The following is a 27,901-nucleotide window of genomic DNA, read 5'->3' on the forward strand; positions in this document are numbered from 1 at the left end:
CATCACTTCCTCCTCATGTTTTACTTATAATGGCCATAAAAACGTCCAATCAGCTCTTCGATCATTTTGGCTCTTCAAGAAAAATTTTTTTTGTATCCAACCAACAATAAGAAAAAAAACGTAGCATTTTTTTTTTTTTTTTTAAATCAATGTGGGATGTTTGATTGGATCAAAGAGCTGCTGAACGTCTTTGAAGAGATTGAGCCGACGGCGGCGAAGGATTCGGTCACCGCGAAGGTTCTTGTGCTCAGAGTGACGGTCTGGAGTCGGAGCCGAGCCGGGAGGTCTGCAGGTCACAGTTCAGGGTATCTAGAGGTGAGAGGTCGGAGGTGGAGGGTCAAGTGGAGCCCTCCAGCAGCTGTCGGAGCGCCCTCTCGATGTTGATGCGGTGCCCCAGTCTGGTGACGCCCAGCTCCACGTAGTCCTCCTTGGTGAGGGCGGGCAGGTGCGAGCCCTCGATCTCGTGCTCCTGGAAGCGCTGGCGGTGTTCGGCCAAGCCGACGCTCTCCAGCCAGTCCCCCACGTCGTACTTGTTCCACAGGTTGAGGGGACGCTGCCGCCACGGCCTCAGGGCCAGCAGGGGCCCGCTGAGTACGGGGGACGGGCAGGGGGAGGCGTGCGGGGACGGCGACGGGGAGCGCGAGCGGGTTCGGGCGCTGGCGCTGCGCATCACGAAGCGAACTTCCTTGGGCTCGGAGGGCAGGCTGAGGCTGGACGACTTCAGGATGGTGAGGCCGCGGCCCGAGCTCAGGTCGGGCCTCTCGGAGCAGGGCGAGGTGGAGGAGGTCATCCCCATGGAGCGGTCCGACGGGGAGGGGGAGGGGGAGGGGCTCCGGCGGGTGACGGGGTAGCGGCTGCCGGGTCGGACGGTGTAGCCGGAGCCGTACCCGCGCTGGGAGATGGTGTGGAGCTCGCCGAGACTGGAAAACAGCCTGAAGGACAACGACAGTAGTTTACTGAATAACGCAAACGTCTCAGAACGTCGTTAGCGGGGTTAGCTGGTTAGCACATAACGGCGTTAGCTCTGAGGAACAATGTTGTTAAAATGAAACAAACACAACAACCACCGCCTTTAGTTATAAAATAAAGTACTTAAGTTATTAGATTTGTAAAAAAAAAAAAAATGTATCATTTTATTTGAACCAAGAAGGTGTGATTTTGAAAACAATTATGTCAATTGGAAAAAAAGGCCTTTAAATTGTAATAATCTTGGATTGAGAATAAATAGGTAATTCTGTTTAATTTGTTTTCGAATGAAGTCATGAAGTATTAAACTGAAACATGAACTTCTATTTTGAAATTGTTGCTATTATTGTGCAATCATTACAGGAAGTCAAAAGTCACTTTTGTTTATTTTCCCCTCAATGTGTTTGATCTGTAACTGAAATATTAATCGTCTCTTCATCAAAATTGTAGAATTATATTTTTGATTCACTGCAAAATTTTGACAGATCAAATTCAGACGAGACGTTTCCACACAGCTTGTGAGGTTCAGGGTTTAGTCGTTAGCTTTTCATGAGGCGGATGCTCGTTAGTGGTCTGTTAGCGGATCTTAGCGATAACAAGAAGTGTTTACCAGAGAGAAAAAAAAAAAAAACTACGATTTACTGTCAGCACTGTCCACAAATCTGCAACAACACAAACACAGGCAGTTATCGCCTGCAGGGCGGGACGACCCACTGAGAGGGACGACCCACTGAGAGGGACGGAACCCCCAGCAGCAACATTCTTTACAGTGACTAGAAGTTCCAAGTACCTGGCGCCTCCTACAGGTGACCTCCGGCCAGGGTCCAGGGGGCTCGGCTCCTCCCCCAGAGAGTGACTGTCTTTGTTGAGCAGCTGCAGCCGATTGGCCAGGTCGATCCCAGACCCCGCCCTCCCGCTCAGCTCCAGCGCCGACGCCGACCGGCTGGTCAGATCCACGGCGGAACTGGATGCCTGACCTCCCAGCGCCGCCGGACGTCCCTCATCCGGGCTGAGACCCCGCCGGTCATCGTCCCCGCCGCCCCACAGCTTGGACCTCCTCTGGAATAGATACCGCGGCTGCCGCCCGCCGCCGCCCGTTGGGGAGGAGCACAGTGGGGAGGAGGGGGAGGATGAAGAGGCTGCGGAGGGGAGCAGCTCGCTGTCTGAGGACTGTTTCAGTAGCGGATCCCGGAGAGCCGAACGACCGCGACCGATCGGTGAACGAAGGCGGGGCTTCAGGCCAGAGGGGGAGGTGGCAGCAGAGGTGGGAGATGGGTGAGTGGCAGTTGGAGAGGAGGGGGAGGTTGGAGCAGTAGGGGAGGCCAGGGTTATGGAGGGGGGGAGTGAGCTTGGGGAGGAGCTGTCGTGGAGTCGATCTTCACCTCCCTCTTCTTCATCTCGTCTACCCAGTGAGTCGGGGCCACTCTCCCCACCCCCTCCCTCCCCGGCTCGGCGTGGCAGCAGGGTGAGGGAGGTGGGTGGGAGAGGGGTGGTAGGACTGGCAAAGGCAGGGGGAGGAGTCACAAGACCAATCCTGCGTAACTCCTCCCTCGTTTCCTCGTCACTTGACGACAACAAAGCAGGTGGGAGTGTCACTGTATAAGCCCCGCCCTCTTCCTCTGAGCTCCCCACCGTGAGGCTCCTGCGCCGGTCAATCAGGGCAGCGTGGCTCTCGTTTGCTAGTGGCGGTAAAGGGGAAGGTCTCCACCTCTCAGGGGACGGGACTGCGGGTGAAGTCACACCTCCCTCTGTCTCTGGACGCTCCACCTGTCCGTCTGGGAAAAGGGGCGGGGTGATGCGTTTATGCCTCAGCTCGGGGCTGGTCTGCGGAGTGGTGCGCTTGTTTCTCTGCTCCGGGCTGGTCTGGGGAGTGGTGCGCTTGGATCGTGGCTCCGGACTGCTCTGCGGGGTGGCGATTGGAGTGCGCTTGTGTCGGCCCTCGGGGCTGGCGGCCGGAGTGGGGATTGGCGTGGTGGAAGCAGATACATGTTTGGTTCGAGGTTCGGGGCTCGGAGTGCGGGCGGTGAGCGCTCGTTCTCGTGCAGCAAGAGCCAGGGCGAGTGGAGACGATGGGTCTGGACACAGAAATGAAAGCAGACAGATTTTGTTGCGAGTGAAAAAATAGTTTCTTGCCTTTCAAAGTGGCGGACCTCAGTACTTCCGAGTTTTGTCTTTGACCCTGGTGGCTTTGCAAACTTTCCAAAAGAAATTAAGATTAGATCTTCGTCCGTTAAGAATTCCGTAACGATTTTACTGCGCTTCCCACCAATATTGTGGACTACCTAATGTGTCCTTGCTTCATTGATACGTCTGACTTTTGTGTTCGGTCCTTGTTTCCATTGAAGAAAGACTCAGGGATCAAGTTCACTGCTGTCTCAGTCAGGACCCTACCCTTTAGGGCACACGTGTTGAACTCCGGTCCTTGCGGGCCGCAGCCCTGCACGATTTGGATGTGTCCCTGCTTCCACACAGCTGATTCCAATGAGCAGCTCGTTATCTGGCCTTGTGCTGAACTTGGTGATGAAGCATCAGAACATTCAGTGGGAGACAGGGAAAACGTGCAGAGCTTCGGCCCTAGAGGATCTGCGTTTAGCCTTTTCCTCACTTACTCTCAATACTTCAGAATGCTCAATCAGTACTTCAGAATTTTGTCCATGTCCCCTTTGAATAATCCTCTTGCCAGGCCTTATGTTTTTTGAGATTTCACATCTATGTTCTCTGCTCTGGCTTTGTTTGTGTCACAGAGCTCCCTAATATTAAAGTCATTAGTGGTTTTTGAGAATGTGTTAAAGCTTTTTGAACCACCTAATCTATTCCTGTCTCTTTTGCAGAGTTTGAATTACTGAACCTGTATTTGGTAGAAAACCCGAAGGGGACACCCCGTTCCTTCTACAATTTACCTCGTTTGTTCAAGAGTCTTGTTACTTTGTCAAGTCTTTGTACTCCGCTGCCTTAGATCATTTGTTGTTTCACCATGAAGACAGAGCTTTAGTGAAAGTTCTCTGACTGGGGTTCAAAAATGACCAAGTATGACTTGGTCCTGGACCAATTTTTTTTAGTGAGTCAGAACTAGTCCAAAAGGATCATAATAAGATCTGCCTTGATTCACTACTGTGGTGAGTATACTGTCAACCATGTTCTCTGTCGTGATACTGACCTAAAGGTTTCCCCGTCAGCGGATGGAGGAAGGTGTGAGGCGTCGGTGACGGTGACAGGACCGGGGCTGGGGGGGGAAGCTCCCCGAGATCGTCCATCGAGTGGCTCTGAGTCAGCAGAGGCGTGGTCTGGTTGTCTGACCCCGCCCCTTCCACAGACAGGAAGAGAGAAGAGCGACGGCCCTGAACTCGAGCGCGCTCAGATAGAACCTGCTGCTGGTAAAGCTCCGCCCGGCTCGGGCTGCTGGGCCCGCTGCCGTCCATCTTAGACAAATCATGATCTTTGATTCCCAAGCCTGGAGGAGAAACAAACAGCCGCTGGGTGAGAAGGTGCAGAATCAAACCTGCTGAGGAAACAAGGCGTGTGGATCAGTTCTCACCCTGCTCCTCAACCGGGAGCTGCTTTAGCAAAGGCGACTTCCTCCTCTGAGGTTTGGAGGGCGCGGCCTGATGGCCCACGTTGGCGTACGGGTTTTCAATCGGTCGTCCGCGGCGCCGTGACGCCGGCGAGTGTCCGAGGGCGGGACTGGTGCTGTGGAGCGACAGCGTGGAGGTGTGCGTGGCGGTATGGAGTGTGTGCGTTGCTGTGTGCGTGGCCGTGTGCAGTGTGTGCGTGGCGGCGGCGGCAACGTGCGTTTCGGACTGCAGCGTTGGCGGCGTGTCCTGCAGGATGATCATGGACCTGGCCTTCCGTTGCCGCTCGGCGTGGGCGTGGCTCCGCGTCGGCGAGTCGCAGAGCTCCTGCAGCCGGGGCTCTGCCCCGGGCTTGAAGCTGGAGCGCGTCAGCCCCTCCCCCCGAGCAGGGGGAGGAGGGGGAAGGAAGGAGGGTGGCGGGCCGGAGTCCAGCAGGAATAGCGAGGAGGTGGAGGAGGCGGAGGGGGGAGGGGGCGGGGCCGTTTGAGGAGGAGGCGGTATGAAGCTGTCTGTCAGCGAGGAACTCCGCGGAAACCGACTCTCGTTGATCAGAGCCGAGATCCTGTCGTCCTCTGGGGTTCCTGCAGCGGTTCCCAAAACATAATACAGCAATTACAAAAAGTGCCACACAGAAACATGTGCATTGAATGGAGTCATCACTTGGAAATTGTATTTTATCTCGTTAAAACATGTATATTATTGTTGGATCGCAGGTGAAACTTGCCAGGAAATCAGGAGTTTGAAAGTGAAAGAGTTATTGTTTAAACCAGAATTGCCCACAAGGAGGCGCACCCCAAAATGGGAGATTGTGATTGTGCTCCCATCTTGTTGTCAACCAGAGGAGGATAATATCATAACTTCACTTCTGTTAGATTTAGAGGTTAGCCACTCACTGCTGTCCAATATACCCGTTAACCTATTAGCTACTAGCTACAACCCACAAACTGCTAGCCACTAACCACTTTCACGTAGCCACTAACCGCGAACAGGACTAGAAGAATGTTGAACCCCATGTGATTTACAAATGATCCTGTATTTCTTATTAAATCTTGGGGCACATTGCTCGGCATTATTGTTTTTTTCATTTTTTTATGTAAGCAAAGAACCACTATGCTATCGTTATGATTGGCAGTTCCGGCGTCCAATCGATGTGCATCTAACATCCAGTCAGAATCTCGCATGTACTCTGGTGAGAGGAAGTTGAAGTATGAAAAAGTTTCAGAACAAGCTCCATGTTTTTGTTCATGAATTTTTTTTTCTTCTAAGAATTGTTAAGAATTGATTTAAAGACAATTTAAAGGAGACTGGATACATGAGGATACCAGGTGATGGCTCCTTTGACAGTAAACGTGGTGCTCTCTGTATTTATTAACAAACATTTGACCCATTCAACCAACTTTACGGGCTGCGAGTGTCTCACCAAAGCTTTTGGTTCTGGACATCCCTCTGGGTAACGCCATGGTGCTTTTCTCTGGAGCGGTTGGAGGCACCAGACCCTGACGCTCAAACAGCGACTGCACACACAACAAACACAAAGAATTAGATGCACTATGTTTTCTGCGTAAATACTTGCACATGATTCTCCAAGCTTTTGTGTCTTCGCTTTCATTCTGATGCCTGTTCTTTGATTTCCTTCTTTTGACCTGCAGGTGGCGCCTTTACAGCCACCCCCCCCCCCCCCCCCCCCCTCCAGCAGTTCCCTGTTTTTGTAACAACAGCTTTTTCTTAAATTGTTATTGTATTTGCATACCACACTGATTTTCAAAAATGGTCTTAACTCCAGTAAAAAAAAACAGTAAAACAGCTAGAATAGCTGGAATGTCCAAAAAAAGTGGATACAATCATTACAACTTAATCAAATATCAATGGTTAAAGATATAATTAAAATTGCGAGCCCATAGTTTTTTTGTTTTTTTTTTAAAGGAAAACAAAAAAATTAAAATTGGTGGAGAACAAGGAAGCACAATTTCTTTATATTAAAGTGTCGGTGGTCTCACGTTGATCTCGGCCTGCGTGATGCGGCGGCTGGTCGGCCGCTGTTTGACCGTCGCCGCCCTGAAGTCGTCAGTCGGACGACCACGCAGGACGACCTCTTGTTGACCTCCGGCCAGCATCTCGTCCAGCTTCTCTGGAGAGCGGGAGAGGGGGGGGGGGGGGGAGCGTGAGACGAAAGCGTGACCATGTTCACCACCACCAGCACAGACGTTCCCACCGTGTGACATCACCATAGCAACCATCAGGGCCACAGCGGGACCGTGAAACACCCAAACTCAACCCGACGCAAAGGTTTCACGCCGCAATACGTCTGTCTCACTTGATTTCCTTTTCTCAAGTTTTCCGTAGGAACCCGCCAAAATAATTAAGAAATGTTTGTTGTCGCCAGCTGCGGCCCTCAAACAATGAATGATATGAGGAGCTTTTCCACACAAACGTTTAGAAAACATCCCAAAAAAAACTACAACTAAACTAATATTGTGAGCTTTTTTTGTAGTTTTACTTGTTTCGGACCTGCTATTTATTTTGATTCACTTCAGCGTATGAATAAATAAACTCATGAACAAACGAACCAACAAATAAGTATATAATATGATGAAATAAAATAAATGCCAAAAATATAAAAACTACCTAACTAAAATAAATAAATAAATAAACAAATTTATAATGAAATAAAAACACAAAACTAATTAGAAAAAGTAAATATTTTCTACTGCCGGGTCACTGTCCCAAAACTTAAAATTGTAATATTTAAAACCGATATCTAAATAAGTGAAGGAAATATGAATAATCATTTATGGACTATTACATACAATTAAAAAAGTTTAATTGTAACTCAATTAAAAATAAGCTTTATAAAGTTGTAAAAAGCTAAGTATTTGAAAAAGAGTGGAATGTTTTTCTGCCGTCACAGCGATCGATGACTTTAGCGTAAGCGGTGGAAATGCCCCTCATGACATCACTTTGACATCACTGTGACATCATGCTCACAGACTGAAAACCACATGGACACACACAGAGGGTCCGACTCACCAAAGCGCCTCCTCCTGGCTGCAGGGAGAACAACCGTCAGAGGCAAGCTCGCTCATAACACTGTGTGTGTGTGTGTGTTTGTGTGTGTGTGTGTGTGTGTGTGTGTGTGTGTGTGTGTGTGTGTGTGTGTGTGTGTGTGTGTGTGTGTGTGCGTGTGTGTGTGTGTGTGTGTGTGTGTTTTACCTATCTCCTCCAGGTCGGCTGTCATGGACTTGGACCGGAGAGTCAAGGAGGTGCTGGGGGCTCGTTTTGGAGGAGGCGGGGCTAAAAGAAGAGAGGCTCACTTTATTTTCAAAGAGACCGAGTTTATTTACACAAATACACACAGGTCAAACAGATAGACAGTGAAAAGTGTGTGTGTGTGTGTGTGTATACCTTTCTTCCTGATAAGGTTTGATTCAGATTTACGGGAAACGGACACGACTTTCATCAGCAGACGACTTCCTCCCTGTCGGATCAGAGAGACGACCTGCCGGTGACCCACCTTCACCACGTCGCTCCCGTTCACCTGCACAGCAACAATCACTGGACAGTCAGTCTGTATAACTGCAGGAAACACAGCAACAATCACTGGACAGTTAGTCTGTATCACTGTTGGAAACACAACAACAATCACTGGACAGTCAGTCTGTATAACTGCAGGAAACACAGCCACAATCACTGGACAGTCAGTCTGTATCACTGCAGGAAACACAGCAACAATCACTGGACAGTCAGTCTGTATCACTGCAGGAAACACAGCAACAATCACTGGACAGTTGGTCTGAATCACTGTTGGAAACACAGCAACAATCACTGGACAGTCAGTCTGTATCACTGCAGGAAACACAGCAACAATCACTGGACAGTTGGTCTGAATCACTGTTGGAAACACAGCAACAATCACTGGACAGTCAGTCTGTATCACTGTTGGAAACACAGCAACAATCACTGGACAGCCAGTCTATATCACTGCAGGAAACACAGCAACAATCACTGGACAGTTGGTCTGTATCACTGTTGGAAACACAGCAACAATCACTGGACAGTCAGTCTGCATCAACTGCATGAAACGGCAACAATCACTGGACCGACAGCTGTTACCTCTATGAGGAAGTCTCCTGTCCGTAGCCCCGCCCTCCAGGCCACGCCCCCCTGATCCACTGACTCCAGGTACTGGAGGGCAGGAAACGCCGGCGTCGGGGCAAATTCCTCGATCGGGGTTTCAGCTACAGACACAAAGAGAAGACGACAAATAAAGAGTCGTGGTCAACGGACGTAGTTTTCAAAACGTTGCGGTGTAAAACACAAAACGTTTCTTTCAGGAAAATGCAAATTGTTTATTGACGTAAATGGGGATTTAGATTTTCTGTGTAGAAGTAAAATCACTTTCTAGAGTGTCTGCTTTTATTTTGGAGGCTCCTGATTTTGTATTTTGGTGGGAAATTAAAAAAGTTCGAGAACCCATGTTGAAATGATTAGCTCCACCCACTCTGCTGAGGTCCCAGTGGGGGAGGGGGCGTGGCCTATCGCTCCCCTTCAGCTGTTATGAAACCAGCTTTTTTTGTCTTCCTCTGAGCTGCAAATATATCACTCTCTTTCTCTCTCTCCTTTCTTCCTCCCACCACTCCTCCGCTCCTCTTCTCCACTTCTTCTGCTTCTACCTTTAGCTCCTCTGAGGACGAAGCCGAATCCTTCGCTCTCTCTCTTCTGTAGCACCGCCGTCTTCTCCTCGATCACGTAGTCGCTGAAAACCCACATTGGAGGAAAAATGGCATTTTACTTTGAAAATTCTTACTTCATTACTTTTTCAGTTTAAAAAACTGAATTAAAGCATTCGTGAGTCAATATTTTATCTATGACCTCAAGACTAAATGTATTTGACTTTTAAAAAAATTCTAAAATAAAATTAAAATGCTACTTTTTTTCAAAAATGCAAGTGAATTCTATCATTGTTTACAGCTATTTTGTATAAATGTTGAAAAAACATATGAATAATAATGAATAGACAGATATGCTGTAATGTTACTTAGTGGGGGAAATATTATATTATTGTGAATGCTTAATTTGGTTAAGCGGGGTTTTACGATATGAAATTTACTTTATAAAATTCATCTTATTTGTAATTTTCAATATAATTGAGATTTTAAGAAAATCTGCTATGCATGATTATTATGATATACTTTGATGTGATTTTTAATATAATTTTACATAAATACAACAAATAAATATAAGAAGACATATTCTTTATGGCCAGTTTTAAAAGAATAATGATGAACTATGATACTAAGTAAATTATATTGAAGAGTGATTTTTAAAAACATTTTAGAATGTAGAAACAAAAATATGAAACGTATATACGATATCTGATATATACCACTTTAGGCTTTATGTAAAAATATATATGGATAAATATTTCAAAAGAAAAAAAGTACGACTGTATAAAAGTGCAGTTATTCGGTGGTGGGTGAGTTGCAGTGTGGCGGTCCGACCTGTAGGAGGTGTAGTTGTCGTACGAGCCCACGGTGTAGTGTCTGAACAGCCTCTTGGTGCGGTCCTCCCTCGTCTCTGAAACATACGCGTGTCACGGGTCACGTGTGTCACGTGTCGCCGGGGCGAGCGCGGCTCACGTGGGCGCCGTGTTTACCGAGTCTCGGGTCGTACTGTCTCATCTGCACCTCCTCCACGCAGTCGGCGGGAAACCAGCCGGTCCGGCCTTTCACGCTGCCTTCCCAGAATCCTCCCTCGCCGATCGACAGCACTGGAAACGACAACAACAACAACGACGACGACGACGTCATGTACTGCATGTGTGACTCTCATGTTCATGAGTGTCGCCGCCGGTCCCCTCCCGCCCTGACCTTTGACCCGCTCTCCTCGGTGCAGCTGGATCTCTCCGGGCCCCTGGGGCACATGGGACCGCGTGGCGATGAAGGTGCGTCCCGGCACGGCGCTGTACAGCCTCCTCTTCCTCATCTGAGGGGTCATTGGTGGCGAGGCCGGAGGGCTGGTTTCTACGTGAGCGCCGCCGCTCGGACTGTGGTGGTCACATGGTGGTCACAGGATTAATGGCCATATTACCGCTGTGGCTAACTACACCTGTAATGTTACTAACTACACCTGTAATGTCACTAACTACACCTGTACTATTAATAACTACACCAGTAATGTTACTAACTACACCTGTACTATTACTAACTACACCTGTAATGTCACTAACTTCACCTGTACTATTACTATTACTAACGACACCTGTAATGTTACTAACTACACCTGTAATGTCACTAACTACACCTGTACTACTACTCACTACACCTGTAATGTCACTAACTACATCTGTACAATTACTAACTACACCTGTAATGTTACTAACTTCACCTGTACTATTACTAACTACACCTGTAATGTCACTAACTACACCTGTACTATTACTAACTACACCTGTAATGTCACTAACTACACCTGTACTATTACTAACTACACCTGTAATGTCACTAACTACACCTGTAATGTCACTAACTACACCTGTACTATTACTAACTACAGCTGAATTGTTACTAACTACACCTGTAATGCTACTAACTACAGCTGAATTGTTAACAACTACACCAGTTATGTCAGTAATTAAACCTGTAATGTTACTAAGTACACTTAACTACACCTGTACTATTACTAACTACACCTGTACTATTACTAACTACACCTGTAATGTCACTAACTACACCTGTACTATTACTAACTACAGCTGAATTGTTACTAACTACACCTGTAATGTCACTAACTACACCTGTACTATTACTAACTACACTTGCAATGTTGCTAACTACAGCTGAATTGTTAATAGCTACACCTGTTATGTCAGTAACTAAACCTGTAATGTTACTAAGTACACTTAACTACACCTGTACTATCACTAACTACACCTGTAATGTTACTAACTGGGGCTGAATTGTTAATAACTATACCTGTTATGTCAGTAATTATACCTGTATTGTTATAAACAAGGCATAACTACACCTGTAATGTTAGTAACTACACCAGTAGCATTATGAACTCCACCCATACTGTACATAAACTCCACAGATACTGTATCACAATGATGACTCCTGATAACCGTGGTGGTGTTTTCAGGTGTGTGTGTCGCGGTGTGACTGTGTACCTGAGGCGGCGCGTGTGGCGTCGTAGTGAGTGTGTGTGTGTGTCGTGGTGGGTCTCCAGGCTCTGGAGGGAGGGGCCGGGTGAAGAGGCGGGGCTTTCCAGGGCATTGTCGCTGGCCGAGCGAATCAGGGAGCGAGGAGACGACAGGCCGTTCCCCGCCGTCGAGCGCGTCACGCCGGCTCGGCGGCGCTTCGTGTAGGAGGGAGTTTCTCTGAAGGGAACTACTTGGACACACATACGCATGTATTTACACACACACACACACACACACACACACACACACACACACACACACACACACACACACACACACACACACACACACACACACACACACACACACACACACACACACACACCCACACACACAGAGTTAACATCAAGCTCCTGGACTGACACACACACACAAACACACACGCAGAAGTTAAAAGTGTTAAAACTCACCAACGTCAGACATTTTATGGATTTTGATGATTTCGGCCAGATCAAAGTTTCCAGCGATGATCGCCACCTACACACACACACACACACACACACACACACACACACACACACACAGTCACATGTTTTGTTGGTATTTTCATCATTCAGACTTAATTTAATGTCCGCATAACTTTTTTTTTTTTTTTTTTTTAATTAGATTTGTACTTAAGAGCCTGAAAAAGTTTTTTAAAAAAAATTGGAATTTCAGAACGAACGTTCAAGACACATTTTCTGAAAACGAAAACGCCATCATTGCGTCTTCTTCGATGTTTTTAGTGTTTTTCTGTGGAAGCGACACCCAAAACACAACACAAGTTTTACATTTTCGCTTGAAAATGTTGGGTAAACGGGGCTTTTATTGATACATTCTGAAAAAAAGTATTTATCGATGTATTTATTTGTTTGTTCGGTTGCTTGTTTGTTCACCTGGAAGGCAGTCTGGTTGTTGTAGTTCTTGATGTCCTTGTTGGCTCCTCTGAACAGCAGCACACGAGCACAGCTGTCCTGTAAACAGCGGCAACCACAACAGCAACGTCACCTCCACAGCAGTAGTTGTTGTTGTTATTGTTGTTGTTGTTGTGTCCTTGACCTGTTGTCGTTACCTGATTGTACAGAGCACAGAGGTGCAGTGCGGTGTTCCCCGATGCATTCTGGGAACTCATGTCAGCGCCGTAGAACAGCAGGTGCTCCAAGTGCTGCACGTTGCCATAGCGACACGCCTGAAAAACACACACACACGCAAACGCGCCCACACACAAAATCATAATTGTTCAGGGCTTGAACTCCTCATCAGTGCCGCTAATTTAACTGTGTGTTTGTGTGTGTGTGTGTGTGTGTGTGTGTGTGTGTGTGTGTGTGTGTGTGTGTGTGTGTGTGTGTGTGTGTGTGTGAGTGTGTGTGTGTGTGTGCATTTGTCACCTGGTGGATTTCCTGCCACCCGTTCTCATCAGTCATCCCTGTAACCATGACAACAAGAACTCGCTCAGAGCTGAAGTGGGTTTTCTTTTCCACAAACAAACACAAAAATATCAATAAATGAAAACATCTGGAGGATTTTTTTTTTTTTTTTTACATTTTCGCATCTGAAAGCAGCCGCCGGCTCGGACTGGTCGGACTCGGTCGGATTCATGAAGCCGGGAACTGAGAAACGTATAGAACCATTTGGGAAATTCCCAATTCCCACCTGAAAATGTGCTAATAAATGATATAGTCTTTACCTTTACAAACCAATTGAAAATGTGGAATGTTGCGTTTAAAGTCAACACTATTGGAAACTGTGAAGATAAAGCTGCTTTATGTCGTCACGTTTCTTATACACATTTTTGACGGTGAAACATGTCGGAACGTTCTCAAACTGGGAAGTTCCTCATTCGACAGTTGTTCACATGAATTTGTTAGCATCCTAAATATTCCTGTTCCTAAAGCCTCGTTTACGCAATATTATTCGAGTGAAAACTTTTCGGTTGCCCTTTTAACTCAATGAACATTGTTTTTCTCGTGTACGAGTTTACATGGTATCGTCATGGGATTGGGTTGAGGTGTGGTACCGATGGTGGCGTGGTCCTGCAGCAGCAGCTCGCAGCAGTAGGGGGCGCCGCCCACCATGGCCGAGTGATAGAGGGGCGTCAGGCCTCTGCTGTCTTTGTAGTCCGGGGACGCCCCGAGGTCCAGCAGCGTCTGAGGAGGAGGACGAGTTCCAGCATGTCACGACAACAATCGCCTCCTCACGACATTGTCAATGAAAAGCGGCGAAAGCGCAAGGATGTGTGTGCAGTGGCGCCGTCTCACCGCCAGGGCGGCGCTGTTCCTGCAGAGCACGGCTCGGTGCAGCGCCGTGATGCCATCTCTGGTCCGGAAGTCCAGGTGAGCTCCACCGCTACGGAGCACCTTGATGAGCTCCTCGCTCTCCTCCAGCTGCACGGCCAGGGTCAGGGGACACTCTGCCACAAACAAACAAACAAACAAACAAATAAATAAATAGCAACAGGTCCGTCAGTCTGCAGAAGAAAGCAGCAACACAGAGGGAGTTCTTCTTCTAATTTTTCATATAATATAATCACACTTGTCAGGAAGGACGCATAGTCCTAATCTTTATTGTGTTTGTTATTTTCACAAAACAATAATAAAACAATTTAAAGGCGAAACAATTACAAAGATTATTTCTTTTATGTGTGAATATTTTAAACTTTTGTTTTATTTTTTTGGGAGGGGTAGTCTACTTCAAACTTTTTGTTATGTAGTAATAATAATAATAATAATAATAATAATAAATAGTGTCTTTATATGCATTATTTCTAATTTATTGAAAGCGCCTGTGTGAGTTTGTTTTCTTAAAATGATATTTAACAACAAAATATTAAAAATACAACTTGTTTGTCTAGTTATATTGACTGTTTTTGTCAATTTCTTTTCTTTTTTTTTTAAACAGCCAATAGAGCACCGAACAGCTTTAATTCAATATTTAATATAATTGAATATTCATTTAGTGTTTTATGTTTCATAAATTTTTTCAAACGCATTTGTTGCATTTTTATCTTTATTTGTATTTTTTTTTATTGCAATTCTTTAGTTTCAATTATGTTTTTTTTTACTGATCTAAATTTGGCTATTTTATTTATTTTTTTATTTTTTTTAACGTTTTTTTCCAATTAAATTAGAAATCATTAGTGTTTACAAGCGGATTTTTCCGGCTCTTCTTGCGGTTATTTTTTTTCTTTTTCTTTTTCCGTCTTACCTCCGCTGTCCGAGTCGTGGAAGTTCGGGTCGAGACCTTTTTCCAGCCATTTGGAAACTTTTTCCACGTTCTTTTGGTGAACGTGTTCCATAAAACGCTTCAGGTTTGCCTGAAAACAAACAAAAAAACCCACGTTACTAATATTCAATACCTCCGTAATTAAATACTTAGAATCAAATCTCGGTGTCGTTTTGCATCATGAATTTATAATTCTGACATTTTCACTGAAGTCTATAATTTCCCATCATGCCTTGCAGCAGCGTCAAACACAAAGCAACCAGTGAAAGTGTGGAGCTTCACCTTAGTGTGCAGCTTCGCCAGCTGCTTATCGTCAACGTATGTTTGAGTATAAACTCTTCGTTTATAACGAAACTGCAGAGAAGGAAAAAAAACAAAAACAGACACACGGTCAGTTTGATCGGAAACTGACGCTTTTATCATTTCAATGCATTTTCATTCTCACTTCTAACAACAGATTTTTAAAAAAAATTTCCAGAACTTTATCGAAGTAATAAAATAATATAGTAACACAGGAATCAAATACGTTTGTGTTTTCACAATAATATTTGGAACAAATAATCTTCCATTCACAAAAAGCTTCCATTCAAATCATTCCATGAAAGGGAATTTTTAAACATTTATATCCTAATTTCATAGTTTATTTTCTGTGACTTTCATGACTGTGAATTCACAGTCATCTCTCTCTGCAGCACCCCCTGGTGGATGTATGTAGGATTTACACTATGTGATTTATTTTAATTCAGACCAAACGTATATACAACTTTTAGCTTTTTTGACTTCAAATATCCTCGACATTAACCTTAATTTTCAAGTAACACTTGTACAGATGTTTATTTATCCTGGTACATAAATAAAGTCATTTGGGTTCAATAAATAAATGAATTATTGACCTTTTAAAGAATCGACAGACATATTTGCGATTGCTTCCAGAATTTATTCATCTCTGAGATTTACCATTCTTTCAGATTTTAAATATAAAGTTGGAAAATATAACTAATCAAAAGTTTGACCCTTAAACAGTATGATAAGTAACATTTTTTGTAAAAAGAAAAAGACTTGTTAGTGACGCTAACAAGCTCAGTGCTGTAATATCACTTTGTACCAGCAGGTGGTGCAGTGAGACATTAACATTAATAATTCTAACCAGCAGCAGCAGAGAGAGAATTCGAGAGGTTTCCCACACAAAGAAAAAATGTTTGACAAACATCAAAAAAATGTAAACACAAGAGAAACAAACGAATAAACAGAACAGTCACTGGCTGCTTGTTCTCGGTTCACAAGCATATTTCCCTTCCAGCAGCTACGTTTCCCCCGACACATTTTGCGCAGTTATAACCTGGTTCCACTCCTTGGTTACTTGAAATCTGTTAAATTAGCGCTTTATTGTTTTAATGTGTTTTTCTGTTTCAGTATCTTTGTGGGATTTTTGTTCACTTGTTATTTGTGCATCTCTATAGACTTCTTATGTATGTTTATGTTCTTTTTCAGATGATTCTTTAACGTCTTTTTGGTCTATTTCTGTTCCCGGTTCTCTGTCTATTATTATAGAATTTCCACCACTTAAAATAAAAAAAAGAGAACTTACACTTGAATAAAAGAGAAAACAATCCCATGGAAAATCATGATTTTATGAAAGTAAGTCAAAATAATTACATCGTAAATTGAAATTATGACAGTAAGTCATTATTATAAGCATGAGCTGGTATTTCAAAACAAATGAAACAGTACGTCATCCCACCAAAGACCTGCAAAAATATGTCACTAAATCTACTTAATTTATCATAATTATAACTTATTATCTGACAATCATGACTTACTATCTCGTAATTATGACATACTATCTTGTAATTTTGACTTTCAATAGGATTTTTTTTCCCGTGCAAGTTTTCTTTTATTTTTTTTTAAGTGGCTCCTACACACTTTGGATTTCTACCTAATATTACCGATATCACTGTACAGTGCAGTTCGGGTGAGTGTTTGGCTTCACTGAATTTTTGTTTTTGGTGAATCAGCGAGGGTGGGGGGTGGGGGGGTTTGGGGGGGTGTTGGTGATCCACTGGAGGGGCTCCGGGGACAGAGAAGGTCCGGCTCTGGATGACAATTTACCTCCAGATAGGGGATTGGGGTGATGGGGGGCAGAGGGTATTCCTTCAGCAGGCGCTCCTCATCCAGAAACTTTCCGGCTCGGCCGTTGAACGCCGGCTGGAAGAGACCATAGTTCAAAACATCCGACAGAGACTGAGTCAACGTCACCAGAACCCTCTGCTTACTGGTCCAAACGGGTAACTCTGGGTCCAACCGCAAACACTTCTGAGAGCCAGAGACAGGAGCAGACAGAGAGACGGACAGAGACAGAGACACACGCGCACACACACACACACACACGCGCACACACGCACGCACACACACACATGCACACAGGTTGGTGTTGTGCCTCAGGTTTATGCAGATGTTTTTCAGCGTGGATACGTGCTGTGGCCTCTAGCTGGTGTTACCGTCTGCTGCAGGTCCGGGATGCCGATCCGGACCACGATGCTGTTTCCAGGGGGCGTGTCGTCCACGTCGTCGTCCCTGGCAACAGCAGAGCCTGTCGGGTTGCCGTTAGTAACCGCCTGTTGCCTTGGGCGATCATGTTTGGTGTCAGCAGCCGGACTCAGAGGCATGTGGCTGGAGAGAGGGCCGAGAGAGAGAGAGCGCAAGAGAGAGAGAGAGAGGACCAATCACAGAGCAGATAGAGTCAGGTGGTCATCAGCATATCTTTTAATCAGCACTTGCTAGGCGAACAAACAAAGGCCATATCCAAGTACTAAATTCCAAGTACTCGAGTACGTACTTGGTGAGTATGCACTTGCAAGTATGGACTTTCTTGCCAAATGCATTATTGCGGCGAGATGCGTAAGTTATCAACACTTGTTGGAGTGCCGCCTTCCTGCTCTGACCTGTTCTGTAGGGAGGTGTTAGCCCCGCCCATTTATCCGTGTCTCCATGACAACAAAACAGCACAGCCTGAATGTCACCTGAAGGTCTCTAAAAAATTCAGAACGACACATTGAAGCATTGACGTCCACTCAGTGTCTGTATTAGAGAAATGTTCTCCCTGTATGCGGATGATGGTGTCGTAAACGTTGGTCAATGTTCACTTTGTAGAAGAAGAGCTCGCGAACTCCAAAGAGTGAATCGCACAAACTCTCTGAATCCTCCGTTGTTATTGCAAAACGAGTTGTTTTGTTGATGACTAGCGATGGCATTGTTACGCTAACAAACAGCTAAAATGCTGTATAAGAGCTACATAAGTGTTTAAGGTGATTGATTGATTTTTTTTTTTTATTCAGCTGTATGTTATTTGTGTACTTGACTTTTCTGTCTCAAGTTGGGTTATTTTTTATTTTCTATTTTTAATACTTATTTGTTTTTGTTTATTGGATTGATATTTCAGAGGTTTGAGTATTTTGCTGTGTTCTTTATTGATTTGTGTACTTTGTCCTGTTTCCAATACTTTACTACTTTAACATTTTCATTTACAGAATTTGTCTGTACGGTAAGTCACGGTGTGGCAGCAAACAGTGGCACTCTGCTTTGTTCTTTGTGTTATTTAAGCTTTAAACTGCCTAACCTGACGTGTCCCTGTGATATTATGATATAATGATCGGGGATGATTGTGAGCGCGGCGTCTGCGGAGACTGAAGCGACGGTGAATGTTTCAGCCTCCCACAGCCTCTCCTTTAGAGAATATTTAGTATTTTCAGACTGAAGCGGCAGCGCAAACGTGTTCGGGCGTCTGCTGGCTCGAATTAAAGGACGACCACGTCTCCCTCTTTATCTCTCTCTCAGGTCGGACCTCCACCTCCTCCCGTGCTAATAACGTCCACAGGACGTGACGTCACGTCCTGTTTTTCACTCCTCCAATTGTTCTGCTCCCGCTTCTTTAAACGATCCGTGAGCGGAAAGAAAAGGTGGAGGAGACGAGAAGGTCTCACCTCCTTCCTCCCACGGCCAAATAACTCGGGCCTCCAACAACACCGCGGCCTCGGGACACGGGCACTTTAAACAGGGAGGAAACTGTGACTTCAGCATGAACTCTGAGCAGATGGACAAAACCACCACAAAGCAGCATTGAGGAAAAAGAAAAGTCCAATGTGTGACAAGAAATCAGACACCAAAAAAAACAAAAAAAAAACAACTGAAAAAGACCAAATGTTGAAAAAGAGACACAGAAGTCTTGGAAAACGGCCCAAAAGTAACCAAAAGGATTAAAAAGACCACAAAAATCTATTAAAAATATAAAATGTATTTTCTCTGGAAAAAAAATCCACAAAAAAAGTCAGAGAAGAATAAAGAATAATGATGAACAAAATATACAAGAATGATTCACAAAATGTTTTAAAAGAGACAAAAATCACCAGAAAAGTGTCTAAAAGGCACAAAATGTTGTAAAACGAGACAGAATGTTAAATTGACACAACAAATGTAAAAAAAGAGAAACAAAACAAAATGCTGTCAACCAATTAAATTTTACAATCCGATTAATCACAGGATTGTTGTAGATTAATTTCGATTAATTATGATTAACTATTAATTCATAATCTATATGAATTGTGCTTCATTTTGCATGAGCAAAGAAACTGAAGAAAGAAGCGAATATATAGCTGCACTTAATGTGTTTATCGGACACCTTTAACTGTTCATGTTCTCAAAAAAAAAAAAAACATTTATCCTCATTAATCTTCCTTTTTCCGCCGGAGACAAACTAACTTGTTGACATTGTTTGAGAGGAGAGTTGACCGCTACTCGCAATGTTGCTGGAGCTGAGAACATTCAGCATAATGTGAAATGTGAAATGTGAACACACACACACACACACACACACACACACACACACACACACACACACACACACACACACACACACACACACACACACACACACACACACACAAGCTTTAAGCTGTACGAAACTTTATGACATCTTCACCTCCTCGAACCACAGGGTGTATTTATTGTTGTCATGGTGACAGGCAGCCACTGTCGTAGCTTTGATAGCGGCTTCATTCACGGCCAAAGACCTGGGTGGTTGGGGGTGGGGGAATCGCAGGTTGCCATGGAAACTGGAATAGCAGGGAATCCTGTGCTAACCTCACTGTGTCACTCTGAGTGTGCGTGTGTGTGTGTGTGTGCGTGTGTGTGTGTGTGTGTGTGTGTGTGTGTGTGTGTGTGTGTGTGTGTGTGTGTGTGTGTGTGTGTGTGTGTGTGTGTGTGTGTGTGTGTGTGTGTGTGTGTGTGCATGCGCATGCATGTTAAAAAAAGACTGCCGATCTACATGGTCGCTGTTGCCATAGCAACGTGGCTCAGCAATTTTCACAGTGAGACTCTGCCATCCCCCCCCCCCCCCCCGGCGGGGCCAGTAGGGGGCGTCAGTGGGTCTGTGTCGGTGGCCAGATGATCAGATGATGGACGGCTGGAGTTCAGAGACAGTTCACACACACTGAGACGTTCAAAGAAGCAGAACAGTTCTCTTTAACACTCACACACAGCCACTGCCGTGAATCACGATTCACGAGGTGACACGCTACTGACACGGTACTGACGCACCAGTAACACGCTACTGACATGCTCCTGACGCGTTATTGAGTATCTTCGGCGATACGCTACTGACAGGCTACCGCCGTCTTAGTGATACGACACTGAAATGCTCCTGGCATGCCATCGACATATTATTGACATTTTAGTGACGTGCTACTAATGTGTGACTCACATGATAGTGACATGCTACTGACATGTCACGAACACAGGTTACTGACACGCCAATGATGTGTTATTGACATGTTAACGACATCTTAGTGACATGATGCTGATGTCTCACTCGCATGATAGTGACATGCTACTGACGAGCGAAGGACACATGACCCGATATGCTACTAACATGCTAATGAGAAATGACTTCCAATGAAGTTACACCGACACATTACTGACATTCTACTAACTGCTACAAATGTGCTACTGTCATACTGTTGACACGCGACTGAAATGTCACCACTGGCTATTGATATCCGTTAAAGTGTGACTGGCATGTTACAGACATGTTACAGACATGTTACAGACATGTTACAGACATGTTACGCTCCCTATGTTTCCACACTCAACTACATTACTACACTGTGGATCACTGGGAAGTAGCACCGAGGTGCAAGACTACAAAGATGGCCGACTTTCAGCACAATGTTGACAAGACTACAAAGATGGCCGACTTTCAGCACGACGTTGATAAGACTTACAAAGATGGCCGACTTTCAGCACGATGTTGACAAGACTACAAAGATGGCCGACTTTCAGCACGACGTTGCTAAGACTTACAAAGATGGCCGACTTTCAGCACGACGCTGACAAGACTACAAAGATGGCCGACTTTCAGCACGACGCTGACAAGACTGCAAAGATGGCCGACTTTCAGCACGACGTTGACAAGACTACAAAGATGGCAGTTTTATCTGATAAATTTTTACCAGAAGAAGAATATCCACAACTCAGTAGGAACAATAACATACATATTGTTTTGGTACAAAAGAGCTGTGATAATATCAGTTTTTGCTGTTTTCTGATGTGTTTGAGTGCCGTCAGAAACTGTCAGTGACTCAGTTGGAGCCCAGAAAATCTTGAGTGGCAGCAGCATCAGTCTCACTTCCTGAGAAACAAAGTCAGCGAACGTCTCGTTCATCTGAACTGCATCGTATTTCTGACTCTTTCAATCAAGACTCTTTTTGATCTGATCGACTGCGTATTGAGGATGAGGCGTTCCAGGAAAATATCCCCACAATTACCGGCTTTTACATCCGTAAACGAGAGGAAGCGGTTTGATTGCCCTCACGGCATGCTGGGAAAATCTCCGGTGACCTCCGTGGTGCCTTCAAGGACACTCGGATGTTTGATATCACAAGGTTTGCAAGCAGGAAGCGAGGCACAAGAGTGACGAGGCGTTCAGGTACTGCTGCGTCGGAGGAAAAGAGTTTAAACTTCAGGTCTTATTCTCACTGGTCTCCAGATGTTTTGGACCTTTCAGGTCTTCATTGTGACTCCATGTTCCAACAACTCACTGGTATTTGGAATATTTTCAAGGTGCCTTGTGACAAACAAACGTGAGGCGCTCCACTCATTTAGTTATCTATTTAAAAAAAAAAAAATTCTTAACTGAATATATCCACCTGGTTCTTGGACTCGACAGGGTAAATTTATTTGTATATGTTCAATAAAATACGGAGTCAGGGTTCTTGGTAATGGTTTCTAGCTAATTTTGTGCTCTGCTTTAGAGCAGGTTGTTGGTGTAGGATGTTTTTTTTCTTCCCAATATTGAGTTTCACAATATGCAACACATATTTGACAAGTTCTTGACCAGTTTCTAACTGGTATTGGGACTCTCATTGGGCTCATTCCTAACTGGGTGTTTGAGTCATTTTAATTGGATTTTGGACTTGTTTTTAAGTCAAGATTGTCGTTTCTAACAAGATTCACGACTAATTTCAGAGTGGTTTGTACTGTACTGGCATTTAGCTGGTTTAAAACTATTTTTCAATTAGATTCTCTTCTAAAAGCTTTCTCATTACTTACAGGGGGGGTCTATGTGGATTAGTATTCGGCTTTATCCAACTGGGGGTTCAATTTACTTTAACTTTATTAAAGGACTGATTTCTCTCACTGGTCAATGGACGACTTTCATGCTGAGTTTCTTTCTTGTAGATTTTTGTGACTAGTTTTAGGTTTAAAACAGTTATTTTTCTCCACCATTTTCTCCTTTTCTTTTACAAATCTTTGACTGCAATTCATCTCGACTCCGTCGGACCCGTGATGGTGGAATAAAACACCCGTCCAGACGCAATGGGACAGCACTCTGTCGCCTCACGACCAAATATCACGGGACAACAAAACCAAAGTGTTGGATTTTCACACAGAAACCAGACGCGCTGTTATGAAACTGAACTGTTCCTCTTACGACTCGACAAGTTCGCTCAGAAACGAAGTGAAGTTCAAAACTCGGATGATAGTTCTCCTGACTCAGAACTGAGTTCGGATGCTGCTTCGCTCTAAATTTAGCTCTTGAGTGTCGAAAACCTGAGTCACAACCTGAAGTACGTTCAGAGCCAACAGATACTGTTTCCCTCTGTCATCGTGCCCGGGGCTGTGGGTGTCCTACGCTCTGCCCTGTACCTGAACGCCTCGTGTGCAGACACAGTCTGCAGAATGGCACCAGCACACACACACACACACACACACACACACACACACACACACACACACACACACACACACACACACACACACACACACACACACACACACACACACACACACACACACACACACACAGGTCAATAAGCTTCAGACGGTTGTATTTTGCTCAAAATGCTTCTGCAGCTTTTAGGTAAAGACAAGCTAAAGCTAAAGACAAATGTATCACTGTGAAAAATCTCAATAAAATAAATGAGAAATAGACTTAATAAGTGAACTAGTGTGTGTAACATTTTATTTCAATGCGTTTGATGATGACTCTTGAGCTCTCTGAGCTCTGACCTCTGACTGGAGGCTTTCACAACACGCTTGAACCGAGCGATCGCATCAGTGTTTCGTCACCTGAAAGACGTTTTGAAGTTTGCACTTTTCGAGTTCCCTCCGTCTCCCTCCCGCCGGGTATCACCATGGCAACCGGATGTCAGCAGGCAATTAGCTTGATTTCATCCGCGGGAGACTTTTCAATTTGAACTCTGAACCGTTTCCTCCTCTCGGTTTATTCGGTTTCCCTCTTTTGTCTCACGTTTCTTTGGTGGGCAGATTCTCTCCCTTTTTCATCCGTTCCAGTCGGATTGTTCTGGAAGTGACGCCGACGCATCTGCTTTGACAGATTCTCGCCGCGTACACGCCTCCAGCCTGGAAACACTCGCCATCACACGCACGTAGCGTCGAGCGGCGGCTGGATTCTCTCGCCGATACGAACCGGCGGGAAGTTTCCACCTGTTTCTGTGCCGACAGGAAGTGGCGGGAGGACACCGCAGAAATAAAACCCCGTGTGCCGGATTAACAGCTTCGGCAGCTCACTGACAGATGTTCAAACATGGAGCAGCTCTGTTCTCATGTCTGATCAACGCCGATCCTCTCCTACTGGGAAACACCCCAAACTCACACATTACAGATAACAGCCGAAGGTAATCCGTTACGGTTACTACCTTCATGCTAATTTACAAAATCCCAGCAGATGCAAAGTAAGTAGTCACATATAGCTGCAGAGTTGAACTAGTACACTAGTACAATAAAGCCCCGATATAAGATATAAATACTAAATACGGGAAGAGGATGACTTCAAACCAGTGAAATTTTCTTTCAATGCAGCAATTTTACTTGAGAGAGTAAAAGATTTAAGATTATACTGTAAAATCAAAGCATCAAAATAGAACAACTTTAAAAAGAAGCCAATCATGTCTAAAATATTGTATCTTTTTTTATAATTTGTAGTGTAGTAACTGATAACTGTATTCTTCTTCTTCTTATTATTATTATTATTATTATTATTATTATTATTATTATGCCATATATAGTGTTGATAAAGCTAATTTAAGCTAATTTAAGCATTAATTAATTTTGCAAGCAAAATTTCAGCCTGACAAAAAAAATAATCCGTCCGCAGGGTTTGCTTTATTCTTTTCTGCCTTCTTGCTCTCGTCTTCTTCGTTCACGCCGACATTTCATCGTCTTCCCGTTGCAGAAGTGACAAATGGTTTTGTGCTTTCTTGGGAAAGACCCCGGCCGCTCCTCCGTCTCCTGCCGCCTTCAGGTGGCTCTCAGTGGGTGTTCTCCTCCTCTTCCCCTTCCTCTTCCTCTTCGCTGGATTCCGCAACGCCTCCTTCGTTTCCTGTCTGATCCGGGACGTTTCTGGAGACGAGAGGTGGAGATCTGGTCCGAGCAGCCAGAGTCCCGAAATAACTCAGTGGTTCCATGTTTCCCCGTTTGTCTTCCCACGCACAAAAATGTCTTGTCGGCATTTTCAGACCCGAAACTCAAAAGTATGGTTTCAAAAACCTGAAACAAACCAGCTAATTTCAGTCTCGTCTCGCCCTCTAGTGGCCGCAGTCAATATGACAGCAGCAACGTAGAAAGGCAGCGGATGAGAATTGCCGACATTCAGCAAAAATAAAATAATCATCAAGAGGGTAATGAAAACATCACATGTGATGTTTGAATTTCAACCTCCAGTGATGCTAACATTTGTTTTTGTAATCATCTCGATCAGAAAAATGATCTTTTATTTAATAGAAACAAATAGAAATAATAAACAAACCAACTTTTAAAAAAAGGTTTGCGTTTGATGTTCACATCTGTTGGAAAACAAGCTCTGAATGTGTCTTTAAAGTTTTCTAAGTTCCACGATAAACAGAGGCAAAAATGACAAAAACACTGCAAAGAGAACCAAACACAACTAAATAAAACAAACACACATGATTCAAACAGTCAACCAGAAAAAGCTTCCAAAGAAAATAAAAATACAAAAAAATATTTTAAAAACCCACAAAACCTTAAAGTGCTACAAAAGAGACCAAAACAATCACAAAATGAAACAAAACAAACAGCTAAAGGTTGAAAATGGATCCAAAATGGTGGAAAGAAGAAACACAAAACGATGTCTGAAACAAACTTTGATAAATAAAATGAACTTTGTTAATGTTGAAGAACAAAAAGCAGAGTTTCGGTTTTCCTGCTGAAGGTGATAAGAGGGAAGCAGGAAGTGGAGGCGGGACTTCCTCCTCCAGAGCCCTCAGTCCACTGACAGGAAGTGATGTCACAGGCAACAAATCAGAGTCAAAATCAGCACAAGAGTTTTAAAGTGTAAAAATGAAAAGTGAGTTGTCAGTGAGGGCTCACACGCACACGCACACGCACACACACACACACACACACACACACACGCACACACACACACACACACACGAAGTAACTCAAAACACCCAAAATAATACACAAGATAAAGTCGACGAAATGGAATAAGACACAAAAGCTGATGAAAAAGAAAGAAAATCAACTAGAAATTTCTATGAAACTGATGATAGAGCAACCCAAAAGGGACACGACCCTCAAAAAAACAACCACAAAAGGCTGAGGATGACCAAAAGAACCAGACAGCGATCGTAAAATGTCCTCGGTGGATGAGTCACGGGTCATAATCAGAAGTTTGGCAGGAAGGTCGGCAGTGATGCTACAAACTAGCTTCAGGTTCAAACCAGCAGGCTGTTAGCCGACGACAATCAATCCATCAATCAATCAACTTAATCAATCAATCAATTAGCATGCCCTATGAGTATTCGAGTGGATCAGCCACTGTTGGAGGTGTGTGTAGCATCAACACAACGCAAAACCTCCCCGTGTACAAATTAGGCTTATGTCAGGCCAACATTTTCTGCTAATTCGCCAATAATTGTAAATAGACAAGAACACTGAGATAAAAGCGCTTGGAAGCCATCGCCATCTGTTCCTTATGTCTGTTAGCATGTTAGCATTTTAGCAGCTGATGTTGAGGTTTGTGGTTCTTTGGACTTTTTGCTGAACAAAAACAAGATATTTCCTGGGCTAATATTTTTGCAATTTAATAGTTTCCATATTGTAGTCATGCTACAAACGTAGCAAATGGCCGACTCAGGCCCCGTCCTCACCAATACACCATTTCATGTAACACGGCGTGGCGATTCAGGAGCACGAAAATGGGTTTATTGAAAATGGGCTCCAGGGTGGGAGAATTTTTAGAACTTGGCGTGTGGACAGACAAGCTGCATGTTTACCTGACCTCTATATGTTTGATTTGTAAAAAAAAAAAAAAAAAAAAAAAAAAATTCTTCATTTCTCTGTGTCTTCTTCTCCGTTTTTAGTGTAAATCTGTTGCAGCGCCACCTAAAGGGGTGGCATATGTACTTTCACTGTGTTCATGGTGACGGTTGTTTTTAAGAACAATTGAGAGAAGGTGGTTTTGTGGCCCTTAAAAGTGACTGGATAAAACAGGCATTTCTTGTAGTGGCAGCGCCACCTACTGTTTCCCCTTTGTCTAGTATAACAACAGAGAAGAAAATTACTACTTAAGTCAAATTTTTCTGTGTGAAAAGTTCCAATTTGCAGATGAGCTGCAGAGTCCAGAATGAGCGTCCACTCACCTGTCAGCTGCAGGCCCATCAAACTGATCTTTGGGCTTTCACTCGTCTCTCTGGTCCCAGTACCGGTCCTGGTTCTGGTTCTTGTTCTTGTTCTTGTTCTTGTTCTTGTTCTTGTTCTTGTTCTTGTTCTTGTTCTTGTTCTTGGTCTTGGTCTTGGTCTTGGTCTTGTTCTTGTTCTTGTCCTTGTTCTTGTTCTTGTTCTTGTTCTTGTTCTAGTCCAGAGGCGATTCAGACGAGATGCTGTAATCCCGCAGCGAGGAGGCGTGTGTTCGGTGGACGAGGAGGTCGGGGAGCCCAACTCCTGCTGCAGGTCGTGCAACTTCACAGGGAATGGCCCTGCCCATCCTGTTGGGGGAGGAGGAGGAGGAGGGGGAGGAGGAGGAGGAGGAGGTGGAGGAGGAGGCCAGGATGTGGAGCAGGAACAGGGGGAAAAAAAAAAAACTATGTGAGGGGGGTGAAGGAGCAGCTTCAATCAGAACAGAGTGAAAGGATTCAGGATCTGTTCAGAGGTTGAAAATACAATAATCGTTAAATCAACAAATACAAAACCAAAATGAAGCAGCGACATAAACTCTAAAAGGTTTGAGAGTTGGGGAAACAACATGAAAAAGACAAAAAAATAAAAAGACTACAGATTAAAAAAAACAACCCAAAAAACAACACTAATGAAGGAAAGGAAAGAATTGTGAAAAGAAACCAAAACTATGATTAAGAGCGTCAACTGCTGAAAATAATCCAAAGAAAATCTACAGAAATATGGAATAAACTACAAAATGCACCGAGAAACA

At 44.3% G+C, this 27,901-nt stretch overlaps 1 protein-coding gene across 1 annotated transcript; it reads right to left on the bottom strand.

The window, feature by feature from the left end:
- Positions 1-183: 183 nt before the first annotated feature.
- shank3b (SH3 and multiple ankyrin repeat domains 3b) lies at positions 184-27,263 on the bottom strand. Its single transcript, XM_080518195.1, has 27 exons — positions 27,114-27,263; positions 17,433-17,604; positions 17,044-17,247; positions 15,217-15,288; positions 14,917-15,025; positions 13,971-14,122; positions 13,730-13,859; positions 13,101-13,138; positions 12,785-12,901; positions 12,609-12,686; positions 12,144-12,210; positions 11,701-11,923; positions 10,403-10,578; positions 10,189-10,302; positions 10,034-10,109; positions 9,206-9,288; positions 8,646-8,770; positions 7,938-8,070; positions 7,746-7,826; positions 7,563-7,580; positions 6,533-6,663; positions 5,956-6,049; positions 4,502-5,116; positions 4,124-4,417; positions 1,757-3,041; positions 1,602-1,628; positions 184-932 (listed from the first exon to the last, which is right to left on the bottom strand). The coding sequence occupies exons 2-27, from the start codon at positions 17,598-17,600 to the stop codon at positions 338-340; spliced, it is 5,205 nt and encodes a 1,734-aa protein (XP_080374321.1). The 5' UTR covers positions 17,601-17,604; positions 27,114-27,263; the 3' UTR covers positions 184-337.
- Between the last annotated feature and the right edge of the window lie 638 nt (positions 27,264-27,901).

Source organism: Blennius ocellaris (genome assembly GCF_963422515.1).
Source record: "Blennius ocellaris genome assembly, chromosome: 22".
Lineage (NCBI taxonomy): Eukaryota > Metazoa > Chordata > Actinopteri > Blenniiformes > Blenniidae > Blennius > Blennius ocellaris.

Bases quoted from the DNA above. Each gene is read 5' to 3' on its own strand.
- shank3b (XM_080518195.1), bottom strand. From the start codon at position 17,600: ATGCCTCTGAGTCCGGCTGCTGACACCAAACATGATCGCCCAAGGCAA. The intron at 17,248-17,432 runs GTAACACCAGCT...TCTGGCTCTCAG, and splicing joins TCCCGGACCTGCAGCAGACG to AAGTGTTTGCGGTTGGACCC. The intron at 8,071-8,645 runs GTAACAGCTGTC...GTTGCTGTGCAG, and splicing joins CAGGAGACTTCCTCATAGAG to GTGAACGGGAGCGACGTGGT.